This window comes from Acipenser ruthenus, chromosome 15, assembly GCF_902713425.1.
Source record: "Acipenser ruthenus chromosome 15, fAciRut3.2 maternal haplotype, whole genome shotgun sequence".
Classification (NCBI taxonomy): domain Eukaryota; kingdom Metazoa; phylum Chordata; class Actinopteri; order Acipenseriformes; family Acipenseridae; genus Acipenser; species Acipenser ruthenus.
The window spans coordinates 18,817,197-18,842,338 of record NC_081203.1 but is presented as its reverse complement, the minus strand read 5'-3'; the positions used below and the strand labels follow the sequence as shown (position 1 = coordinate 18,842,338).

Sequence of the window (25,142 nt, the reverse complement as noted above, 5' to 3'; positions counted from 1 at the left end):
GCATCACTGTTCACTTTTATCAAAGCAACCTTCACCCAACTCCATTCCAGCATCACTGTTCACTTTTATCAAAGCAACCTTCACCCAACTCCATTCCAGCATCACTGTTCACTTTTATCAAAACAACCTTCACCCAACTCCATTCCAGCATCACTGTTCACTTTTATCAAAACAACCTTCACCCAACTCCATTCCAGCATCACTGTTCACTTTTATCAAAGCAACCTTCACCCAACTCCATTCCAGCATCACTGTTCACTTTTATCAAAACAACCTCCACCCAACTCCATTCCAGCATCACTGTTCACTTTTATCAAAGCAACCTTCACCCAACTCCATTCCAGCATCACTGTTCACTTTTATAAAAACAACCTTCACCCAACTCCATTCCAGCATCACTGTTCACTTTTATCAAAGCAACCTTCACCCAACTCCATTCCAGCATCACTGTTCACTTTTATAAAAACAACCTTCACCCAACTCCATTCCAGCATCACTGCTCACTTTTATCAAAACAACCTTCACCCAACTCCATTCCAGCATCACTGTTCACTTTTTGGTTTTCCACGTGTAATTCTCAACTGGACTCCACAACATTTACAGGTTCACTTCTAGCCTGCGTTACATGTAAAGGGACCCCACCTATAAAAGTGTAATAAAGCACACTGAAAGCATGGTAAAGCTTAGGGAAGCATTGTAAAGCACAGAGAGGTATGACAAAGCATAGGGAAGCATTGTAACGCACAGAGAGGTATGGTAAAGTATAGGGAAGCATTGTAAAGCACAGAGAGGTATGGTAAAGTATAGGGAAGCATTGTAAAGCACAGAGAGGTATGGTAAAGCATAGGGAAGCATTGTAAAGCACAGAGTGGTATGGTAAAGCATAGGGAAGCAGTGTAAAGCACAGAAAGGTTTGGTAAAGCATAGGCAAGCATTGTAAAGAACAGAGAGGTATGGTAAAGCATAGGGAAGCATTGTAAAGCACATGTTAAAAGTAAAATTAGCTTTCAAAATGACTGTGGTAAACATTTCTGAGGGTTACACAGAAGAAAATGGGGCCCTATTACCTGTGACAGCATAAGAGGGATTCACAGTGAAAAAATATCACCAGCAAACCAAACAGACATGAGCACACCTTTCAAAAGGCTTCCCTTTAAGAATGAGCCATGGCATTTCAAAGACACGTGTTTAGTTTGCAGTACGGCTGATGTTTTCTCTGTGTAAAATGATGCTGTTACCTTCCAGGACTACCTGAAGCAGGTGCTGGATATCGATCTTCACGCTCAGATTCACTTCGGACGAGTGTTTATGAAACCTGGGTAAGACCAGAAACAAGTTTTTTTTTCCTAATCCCCATTTCACTTTGTGTACTCTAGCAGTAGGGACGCAATACCCCTTATCAACCTACAGCTATGGCCAAAAGTATAGAAAATAGTAACATTTTAGGATTGAGACCTAATTTAAAAACAAAACCGACATGAACATAATTTAGATCTTTTATTTAAAATCATGTAATCAAAGAAACCACAAAATGGTATCGCAAAAGTCTCCCAGAAGCCATGATAGTAGTACAGTATTTCATTATTATTTATTTATTAGCAGACGCCCTTATCCAGGGCGACTTACAATTGTTACAAGATATCACATTATTTTTACATACAGTTACATTATTTTTTACAAATTATTTTTACATATAATTACCCATTTATATATACAGTAGTTGGGTTTTTACTGGAGCAATCTAGGTAAAGCACCTTGCTCAAGGGTACAGCAGCAGTGTCCCCCACCTGGGCTTGAACCCACAACCCTCCGGTCAAGAGTCCAGAGCCCTAACCACTACTCCACTCTGCTGCCCTTTCATGTTAGATATTAGAAATTGTTCAATTTTGTGCCAGTTTTTCATTAAGTATATGGAAAACTACAAAGCGGTATGCATTTCAGTATGTTAACGTAACATTATTTAGCAGGTTTTATTCGACTCTATGAAGCAAAAAGTGTTAATTCTATAGGGTGATGCAAAACTGTAGCTGTATATCCTGTTTGCCTCATAGTCGTGCACCTGCTACTTCTTGCAGCAACAGAGAGTTACAAGTGACCTCTTCAAGCTCCGTTATAGGTCAGGAAACACAACAGATATATAAAATGGAGCCTTGTATTTTCATTATAGTGGCAAGTCATGAAATTCCTATAGAGCTAATGCTTTGCCACATTTGTGGCTCTACACGAACGCGCTATTGCAGAGCGGTCTGAGCTATTCCATGCTGTAGAGACCAGTGGGGCTTGTACAGGGCTATGTTACTACGAACGGACACAATCAAAATTTAAGAGGAACACGTTTCCCCTTAATTAAAATCTTAAAGCAAATCAATCTGTGTCAGGCCGTGCTGCTTAATTAATATGTCAGGCCGTGCTGCTTAATTAACGAGGGGTAAAATCCCAGGGCTCGTTGAAGCCAGGCTGGTGAGGATAGCAGCTAAAGCAGAAAACTGAAGTTAGAGGCTTGAAGATCAGAGGCAGCAGAGCAGAGTGGAGCAGGGCTGCAAAGTCCTCAAAGGAGGAGTTGCACTAGGAACCGATCTACAGTATCCTCCAGCAAGCATCGGCACGGCTCTGACATTTACTGCCTGTTTAAACACCACTCAGACCCCTTGCTCTCCAAATAACATCCCTGAGTAGGTGATTCTGTCCACTTCTGGATGTGTGAGTGTTTATGAGCAAGGTGTCTCACAAGAGCAGTGCTTACACACAGTGATTTACGATTGTAAAGTGACTTCCTTATTCTGCTCAAATCATGTGACCATTCAACTCTGTTAGGCCCACCTCTCTCTCTCTCTCTCTCCCTAGAAATAGAGTAGCTGGGGCTCACAGAGTTGAAAGGTTACATTGTCATATGATTGTATTGCAGTGAGGAAGGCTGTTCAGTCCTGACAGTTCAGACCAGCTCAAAGGCAGGTAAAGGCAGATTTAGAGAAAAACGGAAATAATATGGGAACCCAGAACCACTGAGAATGATTGCAAACGCCATACAAAGAAATGCACTGTAAAAAAAAGCAATTCAAATCGAAGCTACTTAATCCAGTTACTCCAATGCCATTTTATTGGCATTCATATAGATTAGCAATCCATTCTTCAAAGGTTTTGCCAAACAGTCATGTCCCATTGAATCTGCAATATCCTATTCATCTGTCAATGGTTCATTTCTTTTTTTCCGTTGCAGTCTCCCAACAACTTTTGCCACTGTGGACATCGACGGTGCTAGGAAACTAATCTTTGCCCTACCAGGTAATTTCCAAATGTTGTCATTTGTAGTCTTGAAAGAACCATCTAATCATGAAAGGTTGTCTTAAGAAAGATAGTTCAGAGCAGCAGATCTGTATAGTGTACCACCGCTGCTCATCATGAGACAGGACCTTCTATGAACCACACACAATCAGAGGCAGGACCCTGGCTTGTTTCAAACACTCTACCTCTTTATATGTTTTAGTAGAAAATCTAAATTAAATGTCGTCAACTAAAAACCATTGTAGAGCTTCTCTGGTGTTTCTGCTTGGATCATTTCCTGCCATGGTTACTAACTAGTCCAGCAAATAGTACTTCCTGAAGGCTGATTTTGTGGAAGCGCTAATATTCTTACCCATCTTAAGCATTAGTTAGTAAGCATGGCAAATGTTCTGTGCAAAAACAAGAAGAATGGCATATAACACACACATTGAGATATTAAAGGTAGGAAATTAAATATAGCAACATTTGCTGAAAGTACTGAGGGTTTGTAGTATACTCTTAAACATGGTCTAAATATGTCAGAAATGTGTTTATAAAATGGCAGGCAGTGATATTGCTCTTTGATTGGTCAGTCACACCATGGCTGGAACCTCATCATAAAATATTAATAATGAAATATAAATCCACTAACAGGTAAACCAAAAAAAAAAAGGAGATGTGGAAATTGAAGGAAACGGACAGTCCATGCAAGTCATCCACTCTGGAAATGACCCAGAGCAAAAAAAAGTAGAGGCTAACTCCTCTATACATGAACATCTGCACCGTCTTGTCTCAGTAACATTACAGCAATCGCATTGTTATCAACTGGTCTTAGTAATCAAACCAGTATTCTCCGGTAAAACGCCACACATGGGATCAATAGTTATTATTACTATTTGTAAAATAATAAATATAGTATACACGCACGCACACACACGCACGCACGTACGCGCGCACACACACACACACGTGCACGCATGCACGCACGCACGCCCACACACACGCACACACACATGCAGATGCTCTCCTGAACATTCTTTTATAAAACAGTGGAAGGACACACCAATGAAAATCATTGTCAGGTGTGTAAGTGTCTAATTAGTATGTTAATAAGAATGATAATTAATGACAATCCATTTATAGCATTCTATGTAAACAATGTATCCCAGAATATATCTAATATAATTAGTTTATAGTAGGGCCAGGAAATGCATTGTAACTATACTTTAAAATAAATTCCATTTCAAGTATATATATATATATATATATATATATATATATATATATATATATATATATACAGCTCTGGAAAAAATTAAGAGACCACTGCAAAATTATCAGTTTCTCTGGTTTTACTATTTATAGGTATGTGTTTGGGTAAAATGAGCATTTTTGTTTTATTCTATAAACTACTGACAACATTTCTCCCAAATTCCAAATAAAAACATTGTCATTTAGAGCATTTATTTGCAGAAAATGACAACTGGTCAAAATAACAAAAAAGATGCAGTGTTGTCAGACCTCGAATAATGCAAAGAAAGTAAGTTCATATTCATTTTTAAACAACACAATACTAATGTTTTAACTTAGGAAGAGTTCAGAAATCAATATTTGGTGGAATAACCCTGATTTTCAAGCACAGCTTTCATGCGTCTTGGCATGCTCTCCACCAGTCTTTCACATTGATGTTGGGTGACTTTATGCCACTCCTGGCGCAAAAATTCAAGCAGCTCGGCTTTGTTTGATGGCTTGTGACCATCCATCTTCCTCTTGATCACATTCCAGAGGTTTTCAATGGGGCTCAGGTCTGGAGATTGGGCTGGCCATGACAGGGTCTTGATCTGGTGGTCCTCCATCCACACCTTGATTGACCTGGCTGTGTGGCATGGAGCATTGTCCTGCTGGAAAAACCAATCCTCAGAGTTGGGGAACATTGTCAGAGCAGAAGGAAGGAAGTTTTCTTCCAGGACAACTTTGTACTTGGCTTGATTCATGCGTCCTTCACAAAGACAAATCTGCCCGATTCCAGCCTTGCTGAAGCACCCCCAGATGAGTCCAATTTTCAGCTTTGCCCAACACCTGGTCATCTAATGGTTAGATGGAGACCTGGAGAGGCCTACAAGCCACAGTGTCTCGCACCCACTGTGAAATGTGGTGGAGGATCGGTGATGATCTGGGGGTGCTTCAGCAAGGCTGGAATCGGGCAGCTTTGGCATGAATCAAGCCAAGTACAAGGTTGTCCTGGAAGAAAACTTGCTTCCTTCTGCTCTGACAATGTTCCCCAACTCTGAGGATTGTTTTTTCCAGCAGGACAATGCTCCATGCCACACAGCCAGGTCAATCAAGGTGTGGATGGAGGGCCACCAGATCAAGACCCTGTCATGGCCAGCCCAATCTCCAGACTTGAACCCCATTGAAAACCTCTGGAATGTGATCAAGAGGAAGATGGATGGTCACAAGCCATCAAACAAAGCCGAGCTGCTTGAATTTTTGCGCCAGGAGTGGCATGAAGTCACCCAACATCAATGTGAAAGACTGGTGGAGAGCATGCCAAGACGCATGAAAGCTGTGCTTGAAAATCAGGGTTATTCCACCAAATATTGATTTCTGAACTCTTCCTAAGTTAAAACATTAGTATTGTGTTGTTTAAAAATGAATATGAACTTACTTTCTTTGCATTATTCGAGGTCTGACAACACTGCATCTTTTTTGTTATTTTGACCAGTTGTCATTTTCTGCAAATAAATGCTCTAAATGACAATATTTTTATTTGGAATTTGGGAGAAATGTTGTCAGTAGTTTATAGAATAAAACAAAAATGCTCATTTTACCCAAACACATACCTATAAATAGTAAAACCAGAGAAACTGATAATTTTGCAGTGGTCTCTTAATTTTTTCCAGAGCTGTATATATATGCAGTATATATAATCTATATATAAATAAATATGTATCTATATGTATTTATTTTTTTATTTTTTTTTCCAAACGTGCTTTTGCATTTAATGGTTTGTAAAATTCTGGTAGAGGGCCCTATTCTAATGTTGTGATCGATGGTGCTGCTGTTTGAACAGCTGAATAGAGCCCATTCTGTAACACATTCAACACAGATCATTACTGCTGCACGTGAGTGTCACGTGTTTTCCTTGAGACGATACAAATGCTTGATTTAAAGGTGCTGTGTCCCACAATCACACATTGACTATTGGTTTCAGATCGCTGTTCTCAATTCACCCTCCTGAAACTTCCCAGAATGCCCTCAAGGTGTTCAATCTGCAGGTCGATCGTGCAATACTCAATTGGTTTCAAAAATAGACACCACCTTCAACTTGCAACTACATGACATGGCTCTATCATACATCTAGCTGTATCAACTTGCAACTACATGACATGGCTCTATCATATATCTAGCTGTATCAACTTGCAACTACATGACATGGCTCTATCATACATCTAGCTGTATCAACTTGCAACTACATGACATGGCTCTATCATACATCTAGCTGTATCAACTTGCAACTACATGACATGGCTCTATCATACATCTAGCTGTATCAACTTGCAACTACATGACATGGCTCTATCATACATCTAGCTGTATCAACTTGCAACTACATGACATGGCTCTATCATACATCTAGCTGTATCAACTTGCAACTACATGACATGGCTCTATCATATATCTAGCTGTATCAACTTGCAACTACATGACATGACTCTGTCATATATCTAGCTGTATCAACTTGCAACTACATGACATGGCTCTATCATACATCTAGCTGTATCAACTTGCAACTACGTGACAGGGCTCTATCATATATCTAGCTGTATCAACTTGCAACTACATGACATGGCTCTATCATACATCTAGCTGTATTATTATTATTATTTATTTCTTAGCAGACGCCCTTATCCAGGGCGACTTACAATTGTTACAAGATATCACATTATACATTATTTCACATTATTTTTACATACAATTACCCATTTATACAGTTGGGTTTTTTACTGGAGCAATCTGGGTAAAGTACCTTGCTCAAGGGTACAACAGCAGTGTCCCCCACTGGGGATTGAACCCACAACCCTCCGGTCAAGAGTCCAGAGCCCTAACCACTACTCCACACTGCTGCCCAACTTGCAACTACATGACATGGCTCTATCATATATCTAGCTGTATCAACTTGCAACTACGTGACATGGCTCTATCATATATCTAGCTGTATCAACTTGCAACTACATGACATGGCTCTATCATATATCTAGCTGTATCAACTTGCAACTACGTGACATGGCTCTATCATATATCTAGCTGTATCAACTTGCAACTACATGACAGGGCTCTATCATATATCTGTCTGTATCAACTTGCAACTACGTGACATGACTCTATCATATATCTAGCTGGATCAACTTGCAACTACGTGACATGGCTCTATCATACATCTAGCTGTATTATTATTATTATTTATTTCCTAGCAGACGCCCTTATCCAGGGCGACTTACAATTGTTACAAGATATCACGTTATACATTATTTCACATTATTTCTACATACAATTACCCATTTATACAGTTGGGTTTTTTACAGGAGCAATCTGGGTAAAGTACCTTGCTCAAGGGTACAACAGCAGTGTCCCCCACTGGGGATTGAACCCACAACCCTCCGGTCAAGAGTCCAGAGCCCTAACCACTACTCCACACTGCTGCCCAACTTGCAACTACATGACATGGCTCTATCATATATCTAGCTGTATCAACTTGCAACTACGTGACATGGCTCTATCATATATCTAGCTGTATCAACTTGCAACTACATGACATGGCTCTATCATATAACTAGCTGTATTGCTGGTCTTCTCAGTCAAGCCAGCATTACTTAGTAATCCCATTGGATCTGTCTGTCCGCAACAGTGAACTGCTGCAAAATGTCAAATAAGAAATGAAATCTTGGGATTAAAGCGTTAGTGTCCTATCCCCGGTGATAGGGATATAGTGAATGCGTCTGTACTTACTGATGGTCACACTTTGCTTATATCTAGAGAACTGCTCATCCAGCTGTGATGAGACTCGGTTAGGACATCATTCAGCCAAGTTATTGACAGTATCTGAATCTGTAAAGAAAAGAAGGCAATAGTTTGTCTGTCCATATAACAAACGTACATTACACTTCCACTTTTACACATACTGGAACATTGACAGTATTGCAATCTGAGAATATATATACATATATATGTAATATGGCATCCATTCATTTGTACATTCAGTACACTGATGAAGGCACGAGCTGAAACATTCGTCTCCTTTACTTTCTTTTAATCTTTACCTTGTATGTTACATGCAGATACTGTACAGTCCTGTGGGTGTAGGTCATGTTAATCTGCTTTGTCATGATGCTGCCTGAGGGCTCCACATTTGAATTCATAGCTGTAATGGGGGTGTGGATATTCCTGACACAGTTGTAGGTCATGTTGATCTGCTTTGTCATGATGCTGCCTGAGGGCTCCACATTTGAATTCATAGCTGTAATGGGGGTGTGGATATTCCTGACACAGTTGTTTTGATTGGTACAATCTTTAAATGAGCTCTAACCAAGCTTTTAAAAGCAGTTGTTTTATACTATAACGCTGGCTATTCAGATGGTGCAGACACAATGCTGTATATAATAGATTGTGCAGACACAATGCTGTAGATAATAGATTGTGCAGGCACAATGCTGTAGATAATAGATTGTGCAGGTACAATGCTGTAGATAATAGATTGTGCAGGCACAATGCTGTAGATAATAGATTGTGCAGGCACAATGCTGTAGATAATAGATTGTGCAGGCACAATGCTGTAGATAATAGATTGTGCAGGTACAATGCTGTAGATAATAGATTGTGCAGACACAATGCTGTAGATAATAGATTGTGCAGGCACAATGCTGTAGATAATAGATTGTGCAGGTACAATGCTGTAGATAATAGATTGTGCAGGTATAATGCTGTAGATAATAGATTGTGCAGGTACAATGCTGTAGATAATAGATTGTGCAGACACAATGCTGTAGATAATAGATTGTGCAGGCACAATGCTGTAGATAATAGATTGTGCAGGCACAATGCTGTAGATAATAGATTGTGCAGGCACAATGCTGTAGATAATAGATTGTGCAGGCACAATGCTGTAGATAATAGATTGTGCAGACACAATGCTGTAGATAATAGATTGTGCAGGCACAATGCTGTAGATAATAGATTGTGCAGGCACAATGCTGTAGATAATAGATTGTGCAGGCACAATGCTGTAGATAATAGATTGTGCAGGCACAATGCTGTAGATAATAGATTGTGCAGGCACAATGCTGTAGATAATAGATTGTGCAGACACAATGCTGTAGATAATAGATTGTGCAGGCACAATGCTGTAGATAATAGATTGTGCAGGCACAATGCTGTATATAATAGATTGTGCAGACACAATGCTGTAGATAATAGATTGTGCAGGTACAATGCTGTAGATAATAGATTGTGCAGGCACAGTGCTGTAGATAATAGATTGTGCAGGCACAATGCTGTAGATAATAGATTGTGCAGGCATAATGCTGTAGATAATGTTAATGTAGGGGGACTGTTTCTTCCTGGTATCGAATCACTTCCTGTGTAGTAGGTGACATGACCTGAGTGAAAGTGAGCTACAGCGCAGGATATGATTGGTACCAGGAAGCAGCAGCAAGTTTTACTTCTGTAGTGTTGTCTCTGAAATAACAGTATGTTCCAAAACAAAACCTAAACCAGAGATTTTGCTACCGCTAGTACTTAGAAAAAGGTATTTTAAAACCTTGCTTAGCACTGCTTTAAACTCATAATAAAACCTGGAATGGCTCAAACTGCCATGCAAGTGTGAGTCTTACTGTGATTCCTGTCACCACCTAGTCATATCCAGAGACAAGCACATCTAAAGAACCTTGAGCTGCTTGTCAAGCTTTTATATAAAGTGGTTGGAATCCAGTACAACACAAGCCTGGTTTCACAATCCCTGATTAACACAATGAACTACAGCTAGTCCTTTTAATCGTGGGCCTGTGTTGTTGTGTAAAAATGTTATACTAAATTGTTATCACAGCTTCTTACATGCTTTCATACCAACCAACACCCCTCCCCCAACCCTCCTTCTGTGCACCCTGCTTCATCAGCTAGCAGGCTTTGGTGACTGGCCAGTTTGTTTATATTCCCCAAAGGTAGTTTCAGCTTCAGAGACACAAGCTCCATCCTCCTTGACACCTCTGTGCCACCACAGCATGCAGAGCCGAGCAAGCAAGCCCCTGCTGCTACTCGTGGAAGTAGGTGCTTATCAGTGTCAACTACAAGCTCCATTGTAGCTCAGAAAACGGAAAGTGGAAAAAAAAGCGATGAGGGTTTAAAGGAAATAATATTAATAGCTACACATTGGTAACTTAAGACAATAAGGTAATCATTATTAACCAAATGGGACACTACGCCTTTAAAATCTATCTCTATCCAGAGAATTGATCTTTTATTTTAAAAAAGAAAAGAAAAAAACACAACACAAAATTGAAATTGAAATTGAGGCACATGAATGTGATTTCTGTTCTGTTTTCTGAGAAATGTGTTTGTGAAACTGATTTCTTTGGTGTTCGTTGGTGGGATTGTTTCAGCATATCACTTGCCTAAAGCAAAAATTACCTGTTGTGGTTTGTTTGGTTTTTCTGTCCTTTTTTTGTCGTTTACTGTCTATATATATTTTTTTTTGCTAAATAAAATTTGTGAGCTGCTTGAGTTTTTGTTTTAGCAGACTCCCCTGGGAGAAAAAAATAGGCATTATCCCTGTCAGTGTGTTCCCATTGTTTAAATTATTCGGATATGTGACCAGTCATCGCCTCTGGTTCCTTTGTGTGAGGGTGAAAAACAGCATAGTCCACTCTTTCAAAGTAATTGTAGCTAACTAAATAGTTACATACATTTTCTTGATCATCCATTCATTATATATGTCTCAAATGTGCAGTCTTAAAATAAATGTATTTTAATTATCATACATGATACTACACTAGGTTAAAGAACACTCTGTTTTAGACTGTGTCACACTTCCTGGGTCATTCTACCTGGAGAATGAAATTGTCCCCACCCCTTCACTGGATTCTTTCCTTTCATTAAGCAATCAGCTGCTTGTCCTAATGACTGACATGCTTTGCAGCCAGTAAGATGCTTTGACCCTAAAGACATTGCTGGGGTGAAATGACCCAGGAAGTACAGCAGTAGCAGACTTCCTGGAAGGCAAATCAGACGACCAGATATCATGTTTTAAAATGAAAATATGTATGTGCTATAACATGTGTTTCTTTCAAAACTGCACTTTTGAGACATGGTGAGGTAAGATTAATGAAATCATTCTGTTTGCTCCAATGACTTTAAAGAGCCCCCCTTTGTCTTTCTGGTAACCTTCTCAGTCCAGTCTACTCCCTCAGATCATGTTATTGCTTCAAAAGTTAAATTGAAGTTCCAGCAATTCTGCACTGTTATCGCATCCCAGTGATCAGTGGAATCAGCCATGCAGGGGTTTGCTATTTCCTTCCAGGGCTCTTTGTAAATCTGTATTGATTACTGTGTGTGTAGGCTGTTTGATTGAAGGTGCGCAGTCAGCAAGGCTGCCTCAACTTCTCTGCTGTAATGTCAGTCAGAGTGGGCAGGCTATCAGAAGCAGGTAATCCATCATCTCTCTGGGTTTGAGACCGGGGTATTGACTGCTTCACACCCTTGGGAAATGGATTTTTGGTATCTATATGAGGGTGTTTTAGAAGAGCACTGTCAGTGGGATTGGTTATGTGATTTTGAAAAACGTCATCTTTGAATTTAATCAAATACAGTGGATCTTGATTATCAGATCTTTGTCACTGGAAAAACTGGGCTAACCACCTTCAGGCCTGTATTACCGGTATTCACAATGCAGCACAGTAAGAAACAGTTACAGTTTAGATTTTAGATTTAGCAGGAAGTTAGCAGGCTACTGAACCCTGGACGTGAGAGCCCAGTCTTGGAAATCTCTGCCTGGACTGGTGGGGTGCCTGATCAGTAGGGTCTCTCCTAGTCAAGATGAGGTGAACTGCGCCCAGATGACTTTTCCTTCCTAACCCACTAGAGTGCCAAAGGCTATTACAGCACTGCCAAGATATGCAGCTCTGCACAACCAGGATTCAAACCAGAGAACACCTGATCACATGACTCCTAGGTAGTGCATTTACTGGATGAGCCCCTGCAGACACCAGAACAGAAATATTTGAATATTTTAATGACCAATATCAAGAAAGCCATCGACATGTATTCTGCGATATATAAAAGTTGCATTTCGGACTGACTTTTTGTCAGTGGAAAAATGCAAGTACTTCCGTATCTAAGACTCAAAAATGATGACTTTGTGAGCCGTTCTGGAGAAGCAACTGTGCTGCAAAACCTCCACTCCCAATTTCTCTGAAGGAATTGGAGGCGGCAGTCACTGAGGAATGGTCCTGCAACCCTCTAGAACAATTTAAACACAGGCTGTGAATCACGCTGAATCAGTCCTGGCCAGAGTGCACATGGTGGACCTACGTCCTATTAGTAGCACTGTGGGAGGAATAGTAATTGTTTTTTTTTGTCCACGCCCCTGTACTGTACAGCATGTGTTGGTGGTTAATTTAGAGAAATCTGGCACTCACGTATAATTACAAATTATGAGTCAGTTGTGAGTCTGTTTGTTTTTCACTACAGGCTTGTGCTTCAGTTGTATTCTGAAGTTAAAAGTAGAGAGTAGGAAAACGTTTGTGATGCTTACTGTTCATTAGAGATCCCAACTAAACGATTGAAACGACTGAATCTACACAGTTCAGCAGTACCTGGCATTGCATCACTGACGAGACATCCTCACAGCAAACGTTTTACTTTCTTATTTCCCAGTCTTACATTTTCTTAGTTGTTTTTTTATGTCGGTTTCACAATATGTTTTCTTTGTGTTTATTATTATTATTATTATTATTATTATTATTATTATTATTATTATTATTATTATTTTTTATTTTTTTTTTATTATTATTTTTATTTTTTATTTTTTTCTCGTGTGCTTGAATAACCAGACATAATATAAGGTTAGGAGAGCAAGCACGCAAGAGCCCATGAAGGGTTAAAGAAGTGTAATAATCATCACCAGAATCAACACTGGCTACATTTATAACCAAAATAGAGGGAGCACACTATGATTGTAGCGACTTGACCCTGGCCTTTTTTATGATGAAATGGGTTTACAGCATACTTCGGAGTGCCATGCCAGTGGCTGTCATTGTATGGTAATTAAGAAGGGGGAATATTTCAGGTGTCAATCATAAAAAGACAATGATATACATTAAACATGCATTACAATGAAAAAGGGTGTTTACGACAACTTTGCTAGGTGTTAGAATGATATTACAGAAAGTGCTCGTTTTATTTACCTAATCTGTGTTTACAGCAGGTGTAACTGGTTCTCCTGGTCTCTGAGGATGGCTGTATTCATTTGTTAAATATTTACGATACTACTAATTGCATTGAAGTTTAATTTGTAACAATATACTGTTAATGTGTTCCGTTTGGTGTCCCAATGTCAGCAATGCGATCATCAATATCAATAGCTTCTCTGTACTGTGAATAAAACCGTGGTAATATTTTTACAGCTTTAAGTTCAAACAAAATATGCCTGTTCAAATATATCGATTACTAACTCCATATCAATTACATTTTCAAAGAGAGGCTGTAACTACTACAATTTTAGTAAGAGAACTACCTTTTTTATTAAAATACTTTCCAACAGTATGATCTTAAGCACTGTAAGCTAAAGTTTAACTGACGAAGCTACACAGGGAGCTCTGTGCTGACAGTAAGTTGTATATCTCACCTCTGAACTGTATTTCTATTTTATATCTATAAAGAATATACAGTAAAAATAGATGAACCTGTTTTGATTTTATACAGCAAAGTTTCTTGTGAAATTCTAAAGAATGTACTTTTGACAGTCTTAGGGAAGCACTGATGTAGCTCTGTGTCCTTTCCCTGGCTGGCTTTTGACAGTCTTAGGGAAGCACTGATGTAGCTCTGTGTCCTTTCCCTGGCTGGCTTTTGACAGTCTTGGGGAAGCACTGATGTAGCTCTGTGTCCTTTCCCTGGCTGGCTTTTGACAGTCTTGGGGAAGCACTGATGTAGCTCTGTGTCCTTTCCCTGGCTGGCTTTTGACAGTCTTGGGGAAGCACTGATGTAGCTCTGTGTCCTTTCCCTGGCTGGCTTTTGACAGTCTTGGGGAAGCACTGATGTAGCTTTGTGTCCTTTCCCTGGCTGGCTTTTGACAGTCTTGGGGAAGCACTGATGTAGCTCTGTGTCCTTTCCCTGGCTGGCTTTTGTTTTTTATAGCTTTGCATTATTTCTTCTGAAGTTGTGCAATAAGCCTTAACTAACACAAGACTTGCTTTAGGATTACAGGAGATAAGAAAGTGTAATTCTGTCTCATTTCAGTAAGATGATGATTCTTCACTTTGCCCCTTGAATTTGACCCATGGAACATTGTCAGCTGGTACAGGCCTACCCCCTCCAGGTGTTCCACGCTTGCAAAACATATTTCCAAAATCTAGAAAAGTATATTATGCTGACGGTATCAAAATTCTAGAAAAAGAACGTTCCATTCTTGGTGGCAAAAGTTGTTGTAAACACAACAATTGTGCATCCAACATGTAAGATTCAGCAGGTGACTATCCCAATATGTGATCAAATAAACATTTCAGAATGACAGGTGCGCTTTCACTTCAAATATATGGTCTTGATAAGAAAGACAATCTTGTTTTGAATCCAATTGCAAAAGAAAGAAATCTTACCAGGTGTCAGATAATGCTGTTTGGTTTGGGTTTAAATGTATTGTTTTCTGCTGTCTGTGGGTTCATTGTTTTGAGGGAGGGGAGCATTACAATGCAGAATTTTAACATGCAACTGTTTTTGAATACGAGCACAGCTCACCTCGCTGGCATGTTGCTGAGACGTGTCCTGGCAGGTCTTTCTCTTCGGCAGTTGTAACCCTCTAGACTTATCTCAGATAAACAAGTGGGGGAGGGGGGTGTTGTGTAGGAAACACGGTTTCGTAAAAAATGAACTTAGATGAAGCAAGTTGTCACATGCAAGTATTTCAACTTATCGGTAATATGCTTGGTAATCAGAAAAATATTGGTCAGTGTAAAATGCATGTTATCCATTGAATGAACCTCATTTAATCAGGATGGGAGGTTTCTTGCTGCAGTGCAAAATGTGCACCGTGCCGTAAGAAAGGTCTCCTGTGTTCTTTCGTTACATTCTCACTTCACACGACAGTGATCGTGTTTAAATAAAGTCCCCAACATCACCCAGTTCTCAAGACCTTTTACTACCTGCCTCCTGTCACCACCACACTGATTCATTCCCTACCTGTTAGACAGGTGTTAGGATCCTGCCTTAAACGGATACTTCCTGCCTTTATTTTCACAATATTATGTCTCTCTGTTGCTGCTTCTGCCTAGATCCTTATTTTCCATGCTTACTAACTAATGAATGTTGTTTTTCAACCATAGGGTTTGCTTCTGAAAAGACTAAAAAGCTAATTTTTTTAAAGTGAGTTGTTTTTAAAAATAAGCGTACCTGTATTTTCTGCTCACTCTGCAGCTGTATCAGCTGTGTTAGTAAATGGAAAATCTCACAGACATCACAGCAGCACTCACTGAGTGATCATTTTTTCAAACCCCCTGAGAAATGTAGCTTTTTCAGAAGCAAATGGAATAGTTAGCAAGCATGGTAAAGAGAGGCATAAAGAACACATTCAACAGGATGTTAAACAGGTGAGAAATTTAAGATAACTGTAGATGGTATATGGTATGCATTAAAGAAAGACCATCAGGATGGGGTCAGGATAAATGGGCATCCCCTGATCCAAAGTGAAAATTAGGCCTGAGAAATTTCTGTTATGTGTGTACAGTAACAATGGTGCAAGTTTGACCACTGGGGCTGACAGCTCCGAGAGTCAGTCAGCCTCTGTGTTCTCCTCGGGGCAGCCTCTGTGTTCTCCTCGGGGCAGCCTCTGTGTTCTCCTCGGGGCAGCCTCTGTGTTCTCCTCGGGGCAGCCTCTGTGTTCTCCTCAGGGCAGCCTCTGTGTTCTCCTCAGGGCAGCCTCTATGTACAGCAGCACCTGCCCTCTATACAGTAACAATCTCTCTCCTCCTCTCCCCTCTCCCCTCTCCCCTCTCTCCTCTCCCCCCTCCCCTATCTCCTCTCCCCTTTCTCCTGTCTCCTCTCCCCTCTCTCCTCTACCCTCTCCCCTCTCTCCTCTACCTTCTCCCCTCTCTCCTCCCTCCTCTACCCTCTCCCCTCTCCACTCTCCCCTCTCTCCTGTCTCCTCACTCCTCTCTCCTCTCCTCTCTCTCCCCTCTCTCCTCTCCACTCTCCCCTCCCCCCTCTCTCCTCTCCCCTCTCTCCTCTCCACTCTCCCCTCCCCCCTCTCTCCTCTCCCCTCTCTCCTCTCTCCTTTCCTCTCCTCTCCTCTCTCTCCTCTCTCCTGTCTCCTCTCTCCTCTCCTCTCCTCCCCTTTGTCCCTGCAGGTAATCCGGTGTCTGCAGTGGTGACCTGTAATCTCTTTGTCATCCCAGCGTTGAGGAAGATGCAGGGAATCTTGGACCCCCGGCCCACTATTATCAAAGCCAGGGTAGGTGTATGCACTTCACTCCAACCAGTATTGGGACTGGGGCACCCTGATGGAAATCTGATCATTTCCACTGAGCAAAACATGTGAAAATCAGTATTCTGGTCTCAGTTTGGTTCAGTTAAAACAAACTCTAAAGGAATGAGTTACCGGATGTGTGGAGCATTCATGGTTTGAAACGGTCTGAACCGTAATCAGTTAGACTGCTCAAAAAATCCAAGTGTGAAAACTAAAGGCAGCACAATATGTCCATACATTTTCATTAAAGGTACTCAATAATGTGTTTGAAATATTTAATCTATGATCGCTATATTACACAGGGTTAGCTGAGAAGTCGGCTTTGTGTGTGATGCACCTCCCTTGTGAGGCAGGCCGGTGAACGCAGTCTGCTCTGTCCCTATACATGACCAGGGCAGTGCTGAGAACTGATTGCTCCTTTTGTTGCTGCCTCTTCCCCTGCAGTTATCGTGTGACGTCAAACTAGACCCTCGCCCTGAATACCACCGCTGCATACTCACCTGGCATCACCAAGAACCACTGCCTTGGGCACAGAGTACAGGTGGGCACTGAGACACGTATACTGTATATCGCCCGAAGCAGGGGGAAACTTGCCCTGCACCCAACTACCTTTGAGATCTGTTACTAAAGTGATCAGTGCTGTGTCAGCAAACTGTGCCAGGCTTCTGCTAAATGTGTGTACAATGTGTCATGTATCCAGAGAAACTCTTATTGTAGTGAATCTCAGTCTGGACATGTATGAGCACTAGCAGTTGAGAGTGTTAGACTGACTGTCTGACTGTCCGTATGTCACACATACATGTGTATTTCTTTTTTCATGTACACACAGTGGGTATTGTGTAGGTCATGGTGATCTTCATGGTACGGATAGCTAATTTACACCCGTGGCGGGGGATGTTATCACTGCTGTTACAGGAGTAACACACCAGGAACAGGTCTCGTCTGAGTCAGCAGGGCTTTAATGAGATCCAGCAATCGTGTGGGAAGCCAGTTTACTTGAACCAGGGCTCAGGGCAGATTTCTGGGGCACCTGATCATCTCAACATTGTAGTTCTACACCAGAACAGGTCACATGGTTTTTAATGTATGGGAACACATGTATCGATTTAATAAGATCTATATTCTTATCTGGAATATATTTGGAATGTAGAAATCATTTTCTGAAGATCAGATCTTTTCATGTTTTTTTCGGATATATTTATATTTTACCCTACATTATAAATATACCTGCCTTGTTTTTTTTAAAAGGCAGGGGCGGCATAAAAACACACAAACATTAGCTTTATCATCCCCTGCAAGGGGTGCATCCCCAGTGTCACACCAATTGGGATAAAACTTGGTGAGGACATTCTTCAGTGGAAGTTATTAGGAGAGCACAGGGTGAGCAGGAATCTGTCTTGGGTCCTCCTGGTTGGTAAGTGGGTTGCAGTGGTGAGGCAACATAAGATTGCGCAGAAAAAACAGAGGTAAAAAAAAGTGTCAGAATCCGGGGAAAAAATAAGCAGCCTACCTTTGTACATGTACAGACTGTGAATGTAATTCACGTAGATTTCATTTTTCATGACACTGATAGCTCTGATTTTGTGTCTACAGCAGTAGCAGGGAATGCCCTGTATTTAACTAAGATACATACATACTGGAATGCGATGCTTTAGACAGCCCCATCAATATGTACCCCTCAATGACGCCTCATCACTACAAACACACATATCCCAGCCCAGGAGAACCGAAGCAAAATTTCTTCACCCCGCTAACCTAAGGGGCGCAGCTAAAGTAAACTGTTTTGTGGATGTTGCAAAGCTACCCTGGAACAAAGAGTAAAGCCTGACTAGTCTGACCAGTAGGGGTCACTGTGGCACAGCCAGGCAAATTAACCCCAGTGGATAGTCACTCCCTTACCTGCAGTAGTGCATAGGCCAGTGCAGCACTTTAGGGGGCTGCTGCCAACGGCATCAACTTACCCCGTCCAGGATTGGAATCGCGCTGCTCTCCACCTTGCAGTGCTTTTAATAGGGGGACACTGGGTGAGTACAGCTTTGAAACCTAAAGACTTGTCCCTTTGTTCCAGGGAACCAGGTGAGCAGTCGTCTGATGAGCATGCGCAGCGCGAACGGACTGCTGATGCTACCTCCAAAGACAGAGCAGTATGTGGAGCTTCACAAGGGGGAGGTGGTGGACGTCATGGTGATAGGCCGGCTATGATGTCACCGGCAGGAGGGGGAGTGGCTACGGTGCATGTCCACATATCATTGACTGTATCCTGTAATATGCAACGGCACAGCTGGTTTTTATTGATTTGGATAAAGTTGATCAGTATAGTCGACATCTTGAAGACAAAAATAAAATAAACAACGGGGGGGGGGGGGGGGACTATTTCAAAGAGAGTTAAAAAAAAATATATAATAACTTTTAAGAAAAATCTTTTAAGAAAATAAATACATTATAAAATAAAATAAATTTATTCTGTAATATATTAAGGCAACTTTTTTCTCTTTCATAGCAATTGCTTTGTGTGTTCAATGCTAGGTCTGATAGCGGTAGCTTTTAATAGAAGCTGTAGGTGCCTGCGAACTTGTGTTTTTTTTCTCATCTTTAAAAAAAGAAAAAAGAAAAAAAAACTGCAGATACTTAGGCTGTCTGCTTCCTTTATGCTAGCTTAGATGACACGGCTAATTCCCTTATTAGTATGCTTCATAATTGCTTCACAAAGAGCTTTGCTTGTTCTTTATCTTGTAACTTGTGTTCACGTGCCAAAAGACAAGAGGCTGCAGCGTGCGACCCTGGTGGCACCAAACCAGCTGCCATGTTTGGGAAGCATCCCAGCAGCCACCTGGTTCCGCGTTGCGCAGCGACCTGATTGGCTGACAACACTGGAACATCCTTTTATTTGAATAAAGAAATGACTTGCTTCCTTAAGTGCTGACAGCCTTTTTAACCAATTAATCAAAAACAAACAAAAAAAGGAAAAAAATACAATGTACAGAAATAACAAAAAAAGAAATAATAAAATAAAGCGTGATCTTGTACAGAGAATAGTGAACCAGCATCCATGATAACAAGCAATGAGAGATATTCAACAAATTCTGTACTATAACGTTTTCTGTTATGATATTGAAACAAAAAAAAAAATTACAAATAAAAAAATCCTTGATCATTATGTAAAACTTTCCGTTGTCAGCCTTCATTTCTAGATGGTGGTGTTTGGATAATAAAGTGAAAGAGCTGGGTGTGTTCTTGAAGCTCACGATGATGATGAGCCTTCGTGCGAAGGTGTGCTCATTCGGTTCTGTTTGCTTACTCTCTCAGATGCTTGCTTCAGTCACAGGCACAGGAGACAACAGGGTGTGGTTGCTGCAAGGTCTTTATTGCTGCCTCATGTATCTGCAAACAGCAAGCCCAGAAAGAATCCATAGAAACCAAAACGGAATTGAAAGCAATGCTACAGCACTTTCTCGTTGCATGCATAAGGCTGCTTTTCTTGCATTCATTTACTCTCTTTCAATGTGTCAGTCAAAACACTGCCATACAGTACAACTGCATATGCTTTAGATGTTTTTTACACAGTAAAAATGACGTATTTGCTAGATAATATTATTTAACATGAAATAATCGCAGAGCAAATAAGTAAACCACTGTATTTGCAAACAGCCCGGAATGGGTTGTTCCATTGCAGACAGGTCCTATTTAAGCTAATATTGTCCAGCAATATTGAGGTTTCCACTGATTTTATAGGGTTACCCCCCTATCAGAGTCAGTGGTAGGAACCGTTCTTTTTTTCTTAAAGCAAAGCTGCATAGAGCTGCAAGACCCGATAGGCCAGGCTTTACAGTCCACGGTTAAATGTATTGTCTGGTAGATTTTTCTTAGGACAGGTACCCAACATCAGATTGGGCTGCGGTTTGTGTTCAATACAACCTTGATCGGACCTGGCACAGGCTCTCAAATTCAGTCATTAATATTTCAGGTATGTATACACAATATCCCTGAGCAATCTAATTTGAAAAATAAATGGCAAATGGCAAAAATTGTATTGTGGCGTGCTACACTATACATTCACAGTGCCTGAAACTCAGGTACGTCATAGTCATCCAGTTGTATGTTCTTGTTTTCCATTGATACAGTACTAGGGGTCTCAGAATGTACAGTTATTAGAGGCAGTGAAGCCTCTATAATGGATATCATGCAGTCTGCTCCATCTCTGCCGGGGTGGCTGTGATGAAAGATTGATATACGATGTGATTATAGGAGCTGTTTGGAGACCCTGCTGTGCAGTATAGGGGTCAGACACACACTGCAGGTTGGTAATCCTTTTGTCCTTGTTAAATTCAAGCACAGAAATGTGTAGGGATGAGTTATAATCCTCTCAACAGCATCATTACTTGATACATTTCCATTCCATTACAAAATCATTAATATATTACTTGGCAGCAGTAGCAATAATGGCATTGCTGTGGCATGTTCCGCAGAAAGAATAGGATTCCCTCTTTCAAATAATGTATTAACTCAAGAGTTCCATTATTACTTTGTAACCACAGCTATGCCATTATCCCTTAATAAATACCCAGGTACTTATACCAATACGTGGTAACTCTAAATGCACAGCTGCCAAGGTGAACGCACCAACAAAACGTGATTTGAAAATAATAGGAGTAGATTTGAAATGCTCCATTTAAATGCATTGTGAGACTGCTTAAAATTGAGACCCAAAAGATTCCCAAACGAGTGAGGCTGACTCTGCAAAGTGACGCAGTCTAATTCCCCAGTATAGACACTGAAGTGGTTAAATCCAACCACATCATCGTCAGCTCAATTGAAACACAATGTCCACGTGTAACCAGGAAGCACTGATGCAAACCTCACCATTGTTTCATTTAGGATAGTTCTCTCTTCTCTGTCGCCTTGTTCCTGTTCAGGGATGGTTCTGCTACTGCAGACAGAGGGAGAGCAGTATAATAGCAGGGTTTCAAATCAGTGGTCCTCAATCAGATTTGAGGACCAGAAATAGAGCTGAAAATAAGACTCCCAGTTTCACTCATTCCAGGTTTTAATACAAGCTTTAGTAGTATAGGTAACTAACTCAGTTCTGTCTTAAGTAAAACCAGGAATGGATAGAACTACTATGCTATGGGAGTCTTCTTTCCATCCCTGAGTAAGAGAAATAATGAAGACTGCAGTGTGGGCAAACCTCTCCAACCCCCCCCCCCCCCTCCCCCCCTTTGGATTTCCTTCTCAGCCATTCATTATTAAAAAAATGTACAAATATTAGAAGTGCCTGCATATTCATTCCAATTATAGTACATAAATTCCAGCTATTCCTTCATTATTTTAAGACATTTAAAAAGGTCAATAATCTTTCAAGTTTAATAAGCAAACATGCTGCAAAGACCACGATATGCATTAATCATCAAGTAATGAGAAATATGGTGTGTATGCGTATGGAGCTAGCTTTGTTTACCAGGGCCCACATTCCAGAACGGTGGCCTGTATCTTATCCAAACCCTCACTAATCTAACTCCCACGCCAGAGCCTCATGATACAATACAACCCCCACCCTCTCCTCTCAGCACGCAAATAGAACACCCTCCCCAGACCTCCCATCAGTGTCAGCAACTTCCTCTTCAGGGTTCCAGGAGTCACATCCTAGTGAAAGCACCAGTAAATGGGTTCATAAATATCCCCCCTGTCATCACTGCTTGGTAGGTCTGTCAGCTTTGAGGAACACTGACCGTGCTTCATGAACCGAAGTGCTTCATACACGATACAGGACAGGATGTGTGCTGGAGAGGCTTCAGGTCCTTAACAGTTTTATAAGTTTTCAAGGGGTCGATTTGATCATCCTATGCCCTGTGTGTATTTCACAACCCTGAGGCATCCCCCTGGATTGCATCAACAATCCAGGGTGATTCCCAAATGGTGTACAGTAAAAGGTTCTAAAAGAAAACTCCAGCTGCTGAGGTATAAAAAATCAATCAACTCAAGTAGACGCACATTTTGGCTAGTGCTTTCATCAGTGTGATGAAATGTAATTTCATGTTTGTTTTTTCAGTGGTCTAATATTACAAGCTTTATAAAAGTTTACAACATTAAAAAGCACAGCAAAGTGTAACGAAGCACACTGAAATCGCAGTAAAGCCCAGAGAGGTATGGTAAAGTATATTACGAAACATGGCAAACTGTACACCAGAGTAAATGCAGAATATAACTGCACATTTACTATGGTACACTTTTATAAGGGAATATGTGTCAATTGTAAAGTTTTGTAATATATGTTTCTGGAAGGGAAAGGGGACAGGGTGAGTGCCTGGAGAGCAGAGAGCAGAGCCAGCTTGACAACATTGTACAGCCACAAAAGGGTTCCTTTTTCTTATACGATACCCACAATTAAACTTTACCAAGAGAATCATAGAATACAGTCATGTACCAGGTTTGAAGCCAATATATAAAAGTGTTAGTTCATTATCATCTTAAAACCAAAAGGTCACAAGACCTCAATGTGGCAGACATCTTAGGTCACAGGTCAAAGTGATTGGCGATGTTGGATTTTTCCCTGAGGAGTTTCCACAACACTGAAAATATGCAGGCAGAATCTCAAATGGTTTATGATACAAGCAGTTGCACTTGAAATAGTGGCGAAGCTGGAAGATTGATAAGTATGTATAAGCTCCCCTCACAGGCAAACAGACTTCTCTCCTGCCCCCTCTCGCTGTACAGCCAGTACTCCGGAGGAGTGCTCATGTACACTGCAGGGTTCAGGTGGGGAGGTTGCAGCAAGATGCATACTATATTAGCAGGTTATTTTGCAGAGGAAAACAATTTTAGAAAATAAGAATAAAACAATGTTGCTGGAGATTGAAGGAAAACCTATTCCTGCTTGTGATGAACACTCTCTGTTTGGCTCGAACACACCTCTCCCACGAATCCAGCTCACCATGTGAGTCACAGAGACACTTCCAAGCAACCTGACTCTACCTGTTTCTAGTGCCCCACAAATTACACTTAGCAGCTACAGCAATGCCTCCGCTGTTTTGAAGCATTACATTCCCCAGGGCTCTTTTGCATTGTGGTTGAGACGCTCACCTGCGGTGAGCAGGGTCGCCCTTGTGTACAGTAAGTAGCTTTCACTTTCAATAAACAGCTGTGCACAAGAATGAGGCTGGTGCTTACTAATAACATACTGTAAAGACTGGCTGATCTAACTTGTGTCAACCACTGTAGAACTGAAGAGCAGCTCAGCACCGTGTATTGCAAACATCATACAAAGGTAAGGGGATAGATAGTACAAGAAAACAACTTTCTCTAAAGTAGCTATAGCTAGAGGCAGAAGTCCACTCCCCTACTACCGCCAACCCCCTTATAAAACTGTTAAGCCTTGTGTCACTCCTGGGGCTGGTAACAGCCTATCCGTGACGAATCAAAAGCAGGAAGGACCTTTATTATTATTATTATTATTTATTTCTTAGCAGACGCCCTTATCCAGGGCGACTTACAATCGTAAGCAATGTTGAAGACAATATGGACTGCCCATATAAACTCTACTTTTAGATATGTAACTACAGTATTTTAAAGGCTATATGGCACTAAACCTTTTACAATTGTCCTAAATTACTTTAGTAACTAATAACTCATATGAAAAACAAAAGTACAGTATAAGTCGAAACTAAGTGATTTTTTGTAATGTTGATGTTTATTATTAGTTTGCTGAAGGCAATGTATTATTGACCGACATAAAATACATTATATGTTTATTTTATTACATTGTTGAATTCACCCGGAAAGAAAATGTTTTCAATGACAACGTATTTGTAGGCTTTGAATCAAAGTCCAAACGAAAGCCAAAGCATTTACGTCCCAATACGCAAATGACAGATTTTCGGGAGAATACTGTATTTAAATACTGCATACAAAGAGAATGTATTGTTTCAGGCAAATAAACTACATACGTGTGCTTATTTGGCAGTTCATTAAAAGCACTGAATGGTTTTCAAAACCTGTTTAGTGACTTTTATGAAATATAACTTAATAAATGTCTCATTTGCCGCCTGACCAGTACAATAACATTCCCCGCTTCACCTTTGTCCCGAGAATAAATCCATCACAACGAACGAATTATGTAAAGTGGCCTCCGATTTGCCAATCTGCTGTTTTGTATCATTCC

At 40.7% G+C, this 25,142-nt stretch overlaps 1 protein-coding gene across 22 annotated transcripts in view; it reads left to right on the top strand.

Moving 5' to 3' along the window:
- The window catches only part of LOC117422321 (gephyrin), a 214,596-nt gene extending 194,438 nt beyond the window's left edge, over nt 1-20,158 (top strand). For 12 of the 22 annotated variants that reach the window (XM_058987315.1, XM_058987308.1, XM_058987323.1 and 9 more), the window contains 6 exons: nt 1,246-1,319; nt 3,218-3,282; nt 10,479-10,580; nt 16,869-16,972; nt 17,432-17,528; nt 19,056-20,158. In XM_058987315.1, the coding sequence (XP_058843298.1) occupies nt 1,246-1,319; nt 3,218-3,282; nt 10,479-10,580; nt 16,869-16,972; nt 17,432-17,528; nt 19,056-19,189 (576 nt within the window). In that variant the 3' untranslated portion in view covers nt 19,190-20,158. The remainder of the gene's footprint in view (nt 1-1,245; nt 1,320-3,217; nt 3,283-10,478; nt 10,581-16,868; nt 16,973-17,431; nt 17,529-19,055) is intronic. The other 10 variants (XM_058987331.1, XM_058987318.1, XM_058987330.1 and 7 more) reach the window with 2 other exon arrangements.
- Nucleotides 20,159-25,142: the final 4,984 nt, after the last annotated feature.